Source organism: Corylus avellana, chromosome 2 (genome assembly GCF_965113065.1).
Source record: "Corylus avellana chromosome 2, dhCorAvel1.hap1.2, whole genome shotgun sequence".
NCBI lineage: Eukaryota > Viridiplantae > Streptophyta > Magnoliopsida > Fagales > Betulaceae > Corylus > Corylus avellana.
Window position 1 is genome coordinate 42,766,916 of NC_142491.1, and position 13,613 is coordinate 42,780,528.

Consider the following 13,613-nt stretch of genomic DNA (forward strand, 5'->3'; position numbering starts at 1 on the left):
AGTAAGATCTAATTCATACACAAAAATAAGATTCACATTAGTGGGGATCCTAAATTATCAATCGACCATCACTTCATAGAAAATAGAAACAGAAACTATCTTAGCATCATTTAAAAACTCAAATCTGAAAATGGTAAGGTTATATCGACATATATAAGTTCAAGGCCCAATTACAGCCAAATTTTTTCCACACAACAGGCGTGCAACCATTTATGCCATTTAGACAAACAGATTGATAAATACATCAATCCACACAACATTTTTGATGAACCAAGCACAATAATCAATCAATATCTTTCTAATTTTTTTTGATAAGTGCAGAAGAAAGGTAAAATAATCAATCAATATCTTTCTAATTACTTCATGTCAAACTCTTCTCATGTAATACAAACCGTTTTCATTACACACTGTTTGAAAAATAACCAGAGAATCAAAGCATTTATCACCTTGGAACCCGGTGTTTGAAAAACAAAAAAATCAAACATAGAATAATAAAACATTGACAAAATATAAATGAATAAACAATAAAAATCCAGCACTAAAACGAATTCCATAGATCGGAGGAGCTTTCTCTAAAAAAAGCCAACTCGAACCACCAATCCCAAAGTTCAAATCAGCGGAATCCAACAACACGGAGATTTAACCACAATGAATATCTATTACAATCTTATTCATCAATCAATTAATCAAGAGTTCAGATCCATAACAAGCAGAAAACAATAATCAATCGTCGAAATTTAGATCAAAAACCTAAATACCTAAAAAAAAAAAGCGGACAACAGATCTACAACAAGCCCACTACAAAAACAAGGACCTGTAATCATAAAACGCAATACATAAGCTCAGATCAAGCGAATACCATTACAATCGACGATCAAAATCCACAACTATGCAAAATAAATTCAAAAAGCAAAATTATATACCAAAAAAAAAAAAAAAAGGGAAAGCCAGTGAAAAACCTAGAAGACGATGAGGAAGAAGGGAATCGTTACCTTCTAATTGGATGTGAGAGAGAACTTCGAAGAAGAAGGCAAAGACGTCTCGCGCTTTGCTTTGCGCAGGGCAGTGTTGGAATATTGTGGAAACAATAAGAGAGGAGCAGGGTATTTATAGATGCGACAAGCAGAGAGCCTAAGAAACCCTACGCGTCACGGCTTTAGGGCAAACTCAGCTCCTTAATAAACTTATACTAAATTTAAATGCAATTTTCTTTTCCGATTTTACGGTCTTGTCCTTGTTTAGAAAGACCCAAAAAAAAAAAAAAATTTGAATTAAATTATTTTTCTTAAATTCAATTTTTAAAATTAATAACATGTGATAAGTAAACATTTTTTTTATATATAATTAATAAAAAAATAATATTTGCTTGTTATAAAATATTATCCATTTAGAAAACTTTTTTTTCTCTTTTTTTTTTTTTTTTTCTTCTTCATGTTTCTATTTTTTTATTTTGAATGATTAAATTTTATTACTTAAAAATAAAGAGATAAGGATATGAATGAGAGAGGGGGAGGTATAAGGTATTCCATTGTCACAATCATGCCACGTCATGGACACATGGCCATTGATAACATTTCGACTTTTTCCTAAACATTAACTTGGCGGTCAAAGAAACTAAGGTATGAATTTGTTGAGTGCTAGCTACATTGTCAAAGCCAAAAAATAGAATACTTACATGCAAAGAAATAGGGTAAATAGAAAATACATATGAAATTTTCATATTACTCTTATAGATATATTTTGTCTAATAGATATTTATCAAATTATCATAATTGTTGAAGTAAATTTTTGCAAGGCCGACCGAATTGGACAATGGGTGCTTACAAAATAAGGAGAAACTTACTAGAAAAATGTCAGCTCCCAAAAAATTGTGGAGCTTTCAATACTTAAGTCAGTAAAAATAATAATTGTGACCCGTTTAATGCAAAATTTCTTGGAGGTGATCCTTTGTAGAGTTTTTAGTTGTATGCCATGTGAGAGGGGTTGTAACTATGCAAGAGTTGTATGATCATTTGCCGTGCATTGAGATATTTGGATGGGACCCATGATAATTGATATCCATATTAATAGTCATATGCGTAAGATTTGATTATCTTTTATAGTCTATCTCATTTGCTATATATAATCATTCAATAAAGAATTAAATATGTAGCTTTATCGGATTCTTTTCGATGATGAACGTAGGCTTTAAAGCCAAAACCATTCTAACTTATGCATTCGATAATTTCTCTCTCCACTTTTGCTTTTCTCATATATTTTATTTTATTATTTTTTAAAAAATAATGATCATTTTCCATGACAATATATTTGTTTTGTTTTGTTTTTACATGAAAATATAAACTTTTCACAGTAAAAACACCACCAAAGATGATATATATTTGTCTAAACTTGATGATAACTTTTAGAAAGTTTTTTTCCATTATTCTTCGGGAGCGGGGGGTGAGATATGTTCGGGGAAGTTTTTCAAGATACTTTTCTTGTCAAAATGCAGAAAGCATAGAAGTTCCGTAAAGATCTTGAAACTTCTACAAGCGTCTATACAAATATTAATTACTTCTCCATCTTATTAATTGTTATTTCTGTCAAATTACAATTATTATGATCATGATACAATGGCAATATTGGAATAGAATAATTAGAAAAATCATTTTCACACACATCCACTGATCCACACCAAGCGATCAATAGTACTTTAATGGTCTCATTGGTCTAGTAGTATTTTAATTATCTCATTAGTCTCTAAGGGATAACTCAATCGGCTATAGACCACGTCTCATGAAACAAAAATCATTAATTCGAATCTAAATATATAAATGCATACGCAAACATACAATTAAAAGGGTTGAAAATCTAAATAAACTCGTCCTCTTTTTCCCCATATTCACAAAGTAGCAAACTTTAACATATAAAATGTCTTGCGGGTTAAAAAACTTCCTCCAACTCGACTAATAAAAATAATTTTCTTTTTGCATATGAAAAACATTTTTTTAATAATAAGAGCAAAGTTTTATATATATAGCAAAGTTTTATATATATATATATATATATATATATATATATATGCAAAGAATAAATTAATTGAATAACTCATAAACAAGTTAGAGTTGTTTGAAGAATAAATAAACAAAATTTGAACAAATTATCTGGCTTAGTGATAAGCTCGAACTCAGCTCATGGTTAAAAAGCTTAAATAACCTAACTTGAACATTCAATACTTGATCGACTTGGCTCGATTAGAACCCTAAATACCTGAAAGCATTTTTTAACTCGAGGCAGGTTCCTTAAAATGTTGAGGTTTTCAAGTTCTACACACCGAAACCAGAAGAGGAGGATTGATTTGCAGTGAAGACTTAAATTATTCAATGCCTTTTACCACATCAGAGCAGTCCAGATTTTACCAAACAAGTAAGGTTAGAAACAGTTAATAAAGACCAGAATTCTCAGTTTTTAACTATGAAGAAAGTAAAACACTGTTGGCCTGGACAACATCTGGTCCGATTAAGGTTTCCACTTCGCATGTTTATAGGCAGGGAGGCAATGCCGGACGAAAACCAGCCAGCGGATTGGTTTTATCACACACTACGTCACTTGCATCATCTGCCTCCTGGGTTAGCTGATAAACACAAACTTTTTATCCACACTGCAAATGAAAACGGAAAAGAAGATTTTGATTAGTATATATATCTATTGGGTTGCCCGAAAAAAAATTCACCCTTTTGTTTTTTTTTTCTCTGAGATTAATATTATTCATAAAATTTAAAGCAGCCCCACATGCCTTAGTTAATACATCTAAATGACACAGTTTCAGACTCCAAAAAACAGCCTATGTATCCAGCAACTTCAATGGATTGGTGCCTCCTTATAACACTACCGGCTTATGATTTCATATGCTATGTTCACAAAAAGAAATTTCAACATTTAGTCGGCAGAGCAACATCTAAAGGTAATTTTTTAAGAACCTGTGCATGAGGAATCTCTGGCTGTCCAGGTATAGCACCAGAGATATAGGTTGCATCTGGGCTTAAATCATCTCCAATTAGCCCACTATTTTTGTCAAGAGACTGAGCATCAACCTTATCCTCCACACCCTTTCCTTTGAAGGATAAGTTTGAAGGGCCCACCGTACATCTGGAAACAGGAACAGAGGATCCAGTTCGCTTTGAACTAAGATCTAGGCGTTCAATCATCCATGCAACACCAGCAATTCCTGCAGTCATCTCGCGCTGAACTCCTTTGCTTAGCTCTTTTACTGAGTTATTACAAGCAAGTAGCTTCTCCTTAAAGCCCCGGGTACCCTTTGAGATTGATTCCTTATATCTGTTGCCACACATCCAAACACCTCAGTATGAAAGTCACAAAACGAGGAAACATCAATTACAACAAGAACCAAAAGGGCACCATATACCTAGCTGAAGCAGCAGACATTTTAGATTTGAGTGTCTCTGGAAAGGAGAATATCTCAGATGTGCTAGGCCTTCTTGGAGTATCAGGCGGTGGCTGGCTGTGAAGAAGTCTGGATGATGATTACACGAATAGTCATAAGATACAGAGATACTGAAAAAAAAAAAATCTACAGACAGAAGGATGCCAGAAATTTTTATGTAGTTCTGTAAAAGAAAACTAGTATGGATGCCAAGGTAACAATTTTCAGTAGAGATAAAGTAAGTGCAGTCCAGGTGATGCTATACGACAGTGCATTAGTCAGATCATTAGTGTTTGTGTTCTTAACTGCATGAGGTGTTCAATCACATGTTCCAATTTGTAACTGTAAATCTGATAATAAACAAAAAAATTATGCTTGAGAATAAAAAAGATGATGGCACAAGAAACAAGGTTAATAAAAACGAAAGCATGGAATGCTCCATTGTAGTAGGACTAGAAGTCCTGTGAGCACACCTGGGTTTAAAAGGGATATCTCTGTTAACAGCAGCGCTGGAGACTAAATTAACATCCACAGATGACTGAGGTTGAATGTTAATAGCAGAAGGTATGCCAGATAGTGAATCACCCTCGGGTGATACATAACTTAAATTTTGAAAATTTTCTGCTGAAGTTGCATTTGTTTTCTGTGACGTGTTTTCAGGAGATGTGAAAACAAGAAATTGGGAAGGAACAATCCCAGAAGATCTCTGCCTTTCCCTTCTACTAACATAACGAGCTCTGCTAGCAGCAGCAGCCATATGCTGCATAATACGCTCATCAAAATCAGAGTCATCGTCCGAGTAAGAAGCATCCTGGAAGTTTCAGTTTCACTTCTTATCAACACACATTCTTTTCTCACTAAGCCAACCGTTAAGAATAAAGATTCTTGATCATGGAGATTCATAATAAAGTAAATCACTCACATGCTCAACACTGAAGTCTTCACAGAAATGACGAAGTGATGTGGGAGCCGCAGAAGAAATGTTCCTTGACCTTGACCTTGAGCGCCTTTCAATCTCCACTGCAGCTAGAAGCCCTTGGCTACAGAAGCTGAATTAATTAGTGATACTCAAAAGAGAGAGAAGAAGGGCAAAGATCTATTCACAATGAATTATATACCTGGCAGGATCTTTTAAGATAACAAACTGGCAGCATATAGGACACTCTTCACTTCTTTGAGACCTACAAGAATAAATGAGTTCAATTAAAAAGAACTCATGGAATTTGTTTGTGTGTGTGTGTGTGCGGAGGGGGCGGGGGGGGGGGGGGGGTTTGGGGGGGCGTAAATTTATTAGATTACCATTCAAGAATACAATGAAGATGATATTCATGTTTGCAACTGGTAATCTGAAACAGGAAACAAGGTCCGAGGTGTTAAAATTCCAGTTAAGAGTTGAACCCAAGAGTAACTATATCTAAGCTGCAAGTTTTTAGAAAAAGCAGGCATCTTTCGATTCATGATATGAATATATATTATTTTTTGCATCAGTCTTCTATACACGCATTCTTTCTTAACCAAAGCACATATTTGGCCACATGGAGCAATTTAATATCGTGACCGAACAAGTAATCAACCGGAGCAAATAGGACAATACCTAATTGATGCAAGAATAAGTTATATCCCAAATCCTCTTACCTCCTCTGGTGAAATATTTGTCTAGGAAACGTAACATTTCCATTAAAAATCCCCATCAGTTTATTTTAGTGCCTCAGTAAGGGATCCATTCTCCTGATCCTGATAAATGGAAGAATTTTCCTAGATTTCACATTGATATACCAACTCGCATTAGACAGATCAGATCACATTTGCCCATCGTCACCTCTAAATTACAACAAAACATATTCAGAAAGCGAAAATAGGCAACCAGAAATCAGAGGATTGATCTGAATAACATATCCCACTTATCACATAATTTTAAAACCAGACATTGATCATCGTGACCAAGTTGCGTTCAAAAGCCCAACGCAACACCCACTAACAAAGGAAAAGAACATCAAACCAATATAATAATATCCTCATTATTCAACAGCCCAAGTCCAAGTCTAAATTTGTGTAATTTTCCCTCCTTCTGTTCCACTATAAGTAGAGGCAGTTCATAAAGGATCACTAAGTTTAGCATATTGAAAACCCTTTTCCTCTCCCTTATAACAACAAACCGACAAACAAACAAACAAACAAAAAACTATGATTTTCAGTGTCAGAAACACAAAACCCATGATCTCCCTCAATTGAAGAAAAAAAACAAACAAACAAACAAACAAACCCATTCAAACCTACAACACGCACTATAGTTACACAAACAAATAACCAAAACAGAAACACAAAACACAGTCTAATGACAGAAAAAGATAGTAAATTTAATGATGAAGATTATAATGGTAATGTGATGACATACAGTGGCAGGGTCGGCGGTGGTGAAAGGCTCCAGGCATATACTGCAGCCGTCTTCAAAGGCGTCCTCAGGAGCTCCAGAAGAAGAAGATGCGGCTGACACCACTGGGTTATCCAGAGAAGAAGAAGAAGAAGAAGAAGAAGAAGAAGAAGGGAAAGTGATGTTCGCCATTGTAGGTACGTGTGGCTGAGTGAGCATGAAGATAATAGATGAGAGAGGTTGAGACTTTTATGGAGAGGAGGAAGGAGGAGTTGCTGAAGAAAAGAACCCTAGAAGGAAAAGTATTAGAGAGAGAGAGAGAGAGAGAGAGAGAGAGAGTAAATAGTCAAAGAAAAGAATTGTGGAGAGAAGAAGAAAAGGCAGAAAACGCAGGGGAAAATCCGATTCAGACGGTTTGTGTCTTTGATGAGAGAATCAATCTCATTTATTTAATTATTAATTTCATTATTTACTTTTAAATTTTTAACCAGTTTTAGATTTCTTTAAGGAAAATTGTAGGACTAGGCTTACCTGCGGTAAACCAAACTACCGCATATCTTCGGTAGTTTGGTTTGAAGGCTGGGATTTCACGTTAAGGTTTTTTAACCCCAAAGGACGTGCCGTCAAGAAATTCCGTTTAACTTCCGTCAAGAGATACCCAAACTGTCTTCTCCTCTATTTTCCCACTTACCCAAAACCGATAGACTTGGTTTTCCACCTTGGGAGGTTCTTCAGGTTTCCCTTCAGTCTTGGGAGTTTTGGTTCTTTCGCAGCAGAAGAAGAAGCAGGAGGAGTCAATTTTTTTTTGGCAGAAAGAGATCCTAGGTTTGAATATCCTTTCGGTAATCTTCAATTTCTCGGCCTTGGGCTTCTCCGGCTCCTCTACCACTTCGGCACTTCCTCAACTGGACCCGGCTTCTCCGCCTCCGGCTTCGGTTCCGGAATTGGCGGCTCTTTCTCTGTGGTGGGTCAGACACCCACCACCTCCTCTGTCGCTGGCTTTTGGTGTTCCTCGGCCATGAACAAATAACAAGGAAGACTCTCTCTGTGTTTGTGTTATTGCTCGAGAGAAAAAGAGACAAACAAACAGACAAACTGAGTGCTTGTGCCTGTGCTTATGCTTGTGAGTGTGTATATCAAAAGAACCGAGGTTGTTGGGGGACAGTGGAAGGGATTGGAGAAATGGAGGCAATGATTGTTGATGCATATGGGAAGAATCAGTCTTCTTTCTCTGTTTTTCTTTAATTAAGTAAAATTAGTTATGCATGCTGCATTGCCAAATTTTTTGGGCCACCATGCTGCTACTACCATTTTATCACCTCCATTTTTCCACTGCCCGTATGAAGCTGCTGCTATAGCTTCCCCGTTAACTACTGCACCCTAATCACCAACCTGGTGATAGCATTGCCACTATAAACAATTTATTACTTGCATCATTAGGCTGCCACCACCACCACCCATTATAATTGCACATCGATTTTCATTTTTTAGAAGATAAATTGAGAAGACATTTTGGATAGAAAAGAAGAAGAAGAGAGGTTTGAGAAGAATTTATTGACGGCACTTAGGGGTTAACAGAATTTCTTGACGGGAGTTAAACCTAATTTATTGACGGCACTTTTTTTAAAATTCACGTTAGCCTTTGGGCTAACGTGAAATCCCAGCCTTCAAACCAAACTACCGCAGATATGCGGTAGTTTGGTTTACCGCAGGTAAGCCAAGTCCAAAATGGTATTAAAAGTCCAAGACTTTTTTTGCCTTGATTTGGACAAAGCCTTGAGTTTTACTCACTTGATAAATAAGCTATTCTCTTAAATTTTTCGCTCCCTCGTTAACAGAAAAACTTATCACTTGTCATGTTTATCTACCTCAGAAAAGCTTATGTTAAAAAAAACAAAAAAACAAAAGGAAAGAAAAATGAAGAAGAAGGAGGGTCTATAAAGGCAGGCCATGGATAGTAGGGGTGGCCCTACTCTCTCACCTACCCCACACAAGGGGAGTGTTAAGGGTAAAGATTTACCTTTTTTTTTTTTTTTTTTTTAATTGTAACTCCAATCTTATAGACTTAAATATTGTCTGCAGTAGCAAACGCTTCTATATGGTCTACTTTTCTTGTCAAAATGCAGAAAGCATAGAAGTTCCGTAAGATGTTGAAACTTCTACGAGCGTAATACTCATTACTTTTCTCCATCTTATTAATTGTTATTTCTGTCAAATTACAATTATTATGATTATGATACAAGGGCAATATTGGAATAAAATAATTAGAAAAATCATTTTCATACCACATCCACTGTTCCACACCAAGGCTTTAATGGTCTCACCTGTCCCATGTATTTGACATTCAAAATACATTCTTGCAAGAGGCAATTTGACAAATTTTCAGACAAAATCCAAACAATAGTGGGGTGCTGCAAACTATTTAGAGGGTTTTTTTTTTTTGGCTTTTTGGTTGTGATGTGATATAAAAGTGAAAGTAGTTTTGAGTGTTTTGTGTTCTGAGTTGTTTGTTAATATGCTTTTGCTTTTTAGCCCCTGAAAGCGGTTGCCAAACGAGCCCTCTATGTCCAAAAATCTGGGATTTTGACAAACTAGACACCCATAACAAACCGCATTAGATCACAAGTTTACATCGTGGTCTCACATCCTTTCAAGAAACCTACAAATACTAGCCTCTAAAGAGCATCAATCTTGGTTCAAAGATTTGAATGCACCCTGAATAGGTAGGAACAAAAAACATATATTACCGGATTATTTGCTACTATCTGTAAACTGCAGGCACTCTGTGCTACCCAAATCGATGGTTTTGTCAAAAATTCTACTGAGAACTGCAAAGCATGCTTCTTTTAAATCTCAGTTTGAAGGAATCTGAATCCAAAATCAAATATGAGTGATACATTATTCAAACAGCTTTTTGCAATATGATTAGCTCACCATGAAGCTATAAATCAAGCAGAAAATGGCAAACACAAAACGTAGCAAAATATATCAAACAGAAATGACAAGAAAAAAGATAAAAGGAAATACATATTACAACTCCGCTGCAAAAACAATTGCTTGAAGTGAAAAATGATAATATCGAACCACTGTTCAAGAAAACGTCGATGAATCGCACACTCATGCGATCAAATTAGCTATCAGCCATAACAATCAACAGGCGCGCGGAACTAACATTTATAGTTTGCAAGGGTAAAAGTACAAAATAAAAAAATAAAATAAATTGTAGGGGCATATTCTAATTTTTTTTTTAAAAAAAAATTAAGGCATTTAAAAAAAAAAAAAAAAGAAAAAAAAAAAAGAAAAAAGGAAAACATGGGGGTTGAGAAGGCTAACGGCCACATGTAGTTCCGCACTTCCGCTCCTACCAATCAACAACGAAAAGTAAAAAAAATGAAGCAAATAATAATTTACAAGAGGAAGAATAAGAAGGGAAGTGTTACCTTTGATGTGATGGGAGATAGAAGACGACACGGTCTTTAATTTCCGTAAGGAAAGAAGTGAGAAATTCTCAATCGCCGAGCTGAAAGCTTGCAAGAACCTATGTAAAGTGTAGCATTCTACTTCCTCTCTATTTCTTGGAAAGAAGTGAGAAATTCTCAATTGCCGAGCTGAAAGCTTGCAAGAACCCTATGTAAAGTGTAGCATTCTACTTCCTCTCTATTTCTTGGAAAGAAGTGAGAAATTCTCAATTGCCGAGCTGAAAGCTTGCAAGAACCCTATGTAATGTGTAGCATTCTACTTCCTCTCTATTTCTTTATTGTATTTGTATTAGAAGTTGCAATGAGTCTCATTTATAATCCTTGTTTTCCTCTTCCCCTTATTTGAATAGAAAAACACACTCATAAAAAACAAAATTAAAAAAATTACATTTTAATCACATCAAAAAAATTTCAATTTTTTTTTTCCTAAAACCTATTAACAGTTCAATCTATTCAGCCTCGTCTTTTCTTTTGATGGCAATTACCCCAAACTAAAGCCCTACTAGGGTGGAGGACCGCCACACCACCACCTTTGTCTTGATCCGAATCCTTTGGAGGTCCATACTACTTCTAACTTATTGCTCATTGCTCACAAAATTATTAAAAGTAACGTTATAAATCACATTTTTATCTTATATCAATTTTATAATTTTAACATGCCAGTTCCTATTAGTCATTATTTTTTTATTTTTTTTTTGTTTTTTTTTAACATAAGAGGTTTGTGATATGGTCCCCATAAAATAGCTGCCTAGGCTAGCTTTACAGGACCAAATCTCAGATCTGGGTCCATGAGCAAACAGTCAAGTTTTTGGAAGCTAATCTATATATTGAAAGGCAAAACAAGGAAGCAAACCAATTAATAAGTTTGGACCATGTATCAATAGCTTTCAAATATGGGAGAGTAAGTTTTATATGCTCAAGTTGTCTTTAAGGGGTAGTTCAATCAGTTAGAAATCACACATCATGAAATAGAGGATATTAGATCGAATCTCTCTCCCCCTTTCCTTATCCTTATGTGGACATTTAAAATATATATATATATATATATATATATATATATATATATATATTATGCTCAAGTTTTTCGTATTTTATTAGGAAAAATGCTAGACATTTAATATTTATTTTACAATTTGTTTATGATTGGCGGGTGTTAAAGTTTTTTTTTAAGTGGTTGGCGTAACTCTAATCACATGCTAATATGTGTAAGCACGTAATTATATATATTCTTCTATTGAATCAAATGGCTACAATAGACTATTGACTTCCCCTATGAAAAAGGCACCACTAGGCTTTAAAAAAAATTGGAAACTAAGATATAAAACTGGATGAATTTTTTTGATTCTTAGCATCCACATCAAGTTATCTGTAGGTCTTAATGGTATCAGCATAAATTTAGTGAAGAAATAGGCCAGGTCCATGTATTTTTGTCATTTAGACCAGGTAGCCAATGAGTAGCCAAATACAAACTTTCCCTCACCCTGGGGGTGCTCCTCTCTTCATCCCCCCCGCCTCCCCCACCCCCCCCCCCCCCCACCCCCCCCCCCTATGGCTGAACCTTGGTTTCCCTCAACCATGGGCCTAAGGCCAATTTAAATGGTGGGCCCTTAAGCTGTCTTTGGGCAAAAGAGGGGACCAAACCAGATTCAAAAACTAAAAAAATCCATCTCAAAATCAACCATAACATTCTTACTTTTTACATCACATCAATAACTTTTTTTTTTTTTTTTTAATTCCAATAAAAAAATTACTACAAAACAACTTTTTTTTTTTTTTTTTTTTTTTTCACTTTTTTATACAAAACATTCATACTTTTTTTCTCATATCAATCAAATCTCATACAGTTCCAGTCCACTTCTTTTATCAAGCCCTTTGCCAAACACAGCAAGGGTGTGTTTGGCAAAAGGCCGGACCGGACCGGACTTAAAAATTAAAAAAATTATTCTCAAAACTAATTATAACATTCTTACTTTTTACATCACATCAATAACTTTTTATTACTATTCAAATAAAAAAATCACTACAAAACAATTTTTTTTTTTACTTTTTTTATATAAAACATTCTTACTTTTTTCTCTCGTATCAATCAAATCTGTTACAGTACATTTCCATTCATTTTTTTCATTACATTGCCAAACACAGCCTTAAAGTCTACATAAATAAAATGTGTTAATAATGGTTACTCTCTTTAAAGTTTAATGCTGCTTCTGTTTTTCAAAGCTTTTTGCCTGACTTGCCGGAAAAGCGAAAACGTTGTGTCCCTTTTATCAATGCCATTAACCAACTTCGTGAAAATCTGACGCGAGTGAGGAATTTGATCCCCAAGAAAATCAACGAACTAAGTCAAATTCGTTAGGCAACCGCACCGGAAGTTTGATTCTCAGTTGATTTTTTTTTTTTTTTAGTATTTTAGTTGTTCATAATCTTTTGATATATATATATATATATATATATATATATATTTGGTAAAATACAAAATTAGTTATTTTAATTTACTTGATTTACAATTAGCTATATGTAGTATCATAATGAACTCGGAGGTGTAAGCCAAAAAAACAGTTTACTCTTTACAATCAAATTCCGTATACTAATTTAACACATTCTGTTGGCGTAACACTTATTTAAATATAATACATGTCACAATTTTATTGGATCTAATATTTTACGCTATTAAAATCTGTTAAGTTAGCTGACGTAATCTGGTTGTAATGACTAAATTTTTTATTTTTAGCATACCTCATAATGACATAATCTCTGAGTTTATTTTAATACAACAGTAAGTTAATTACAAATCTTATAAACCACGCATACTGATTTTGTATTTTATTGATTTTTAATTATTATCATAGCGTGACACGTATGTTCCTGTCCTCTTTAAAATAGGGGTTTGGGACAATTTTATCCCTAAGTTAGTAAGTTAACAAGTCTGGATTCTCTCCTTGACCGGAGAGGATCCTTAAATTCCAGGAAACAGCCCATAGACTTTGGGCTCTCTGACTTGTCGCTGAAACAGAAATGATGACTTTCTTTGCTTTTACCTAGGATGTAGAGTTTAATGATGATGACAACATTTAGAATCAACTAACTAAAAATAGACTCTTTTTTTTTAATTATTATTATTATATTTTAAGTAGACTCTAGTTCATACAATTTTTTGATTATTTTGTTCTAGAATTTTGTTAATTGAACAGTTTTTTTTCTTTTCTTCTTCTTTTTTTTTTAGTGATGTTTGATGTGGAGCCAAGAAGTGTGTTTGCAGATTTCAATATTTTGGATGAGGTAATGACAAATGTTGTAAGGTTTTCAGATTGAGTAATCGAGGATATTTAGCGCGCATGGT

General features: G+C 34.6%; 1 protein-coding gene across 1 annotated transcript; it reads right to left on the reverse strand.

Moving 5' to 3' along the window:
- Nucleotides 1-3,289: 3,289 nt before the first annotated feature.
- On the reverse strand, nucleotides 3,290-7,285 carry LOC132183320 (E3 ubiquitin-protein ligase RHF1A). Its single transcript, XM_059596732.2, has 8 exons — nucleotides 6,819-7,285; nucleotides 5,723-5,769; nucleotides 5,542-5,604; nucleotides 5,346-5,463; nucleotides 4,897-5,234; nucleotides 4,406-4,513; nucleotides 3,960-4,317; nucleotides 3,290-3,640 (listed from the first exon to the last, which is right to left on the reverse strand). Exons 1-8 carry the CDS (start codon nucleotides 7,011-7,013, stop codon nucleotides 3,632-3,634), a joined length of 1,236 nt encoding a protein of 411 aa, XP_059452715.2. The 5' UTR covers nucleotides 7,014-7,285; the 3' UTR covers nucleotides 3,290-3,631.
- Between the last annotated feature and the right edge of the window lie 6,328 nt (nucleotides 7,286-13,613).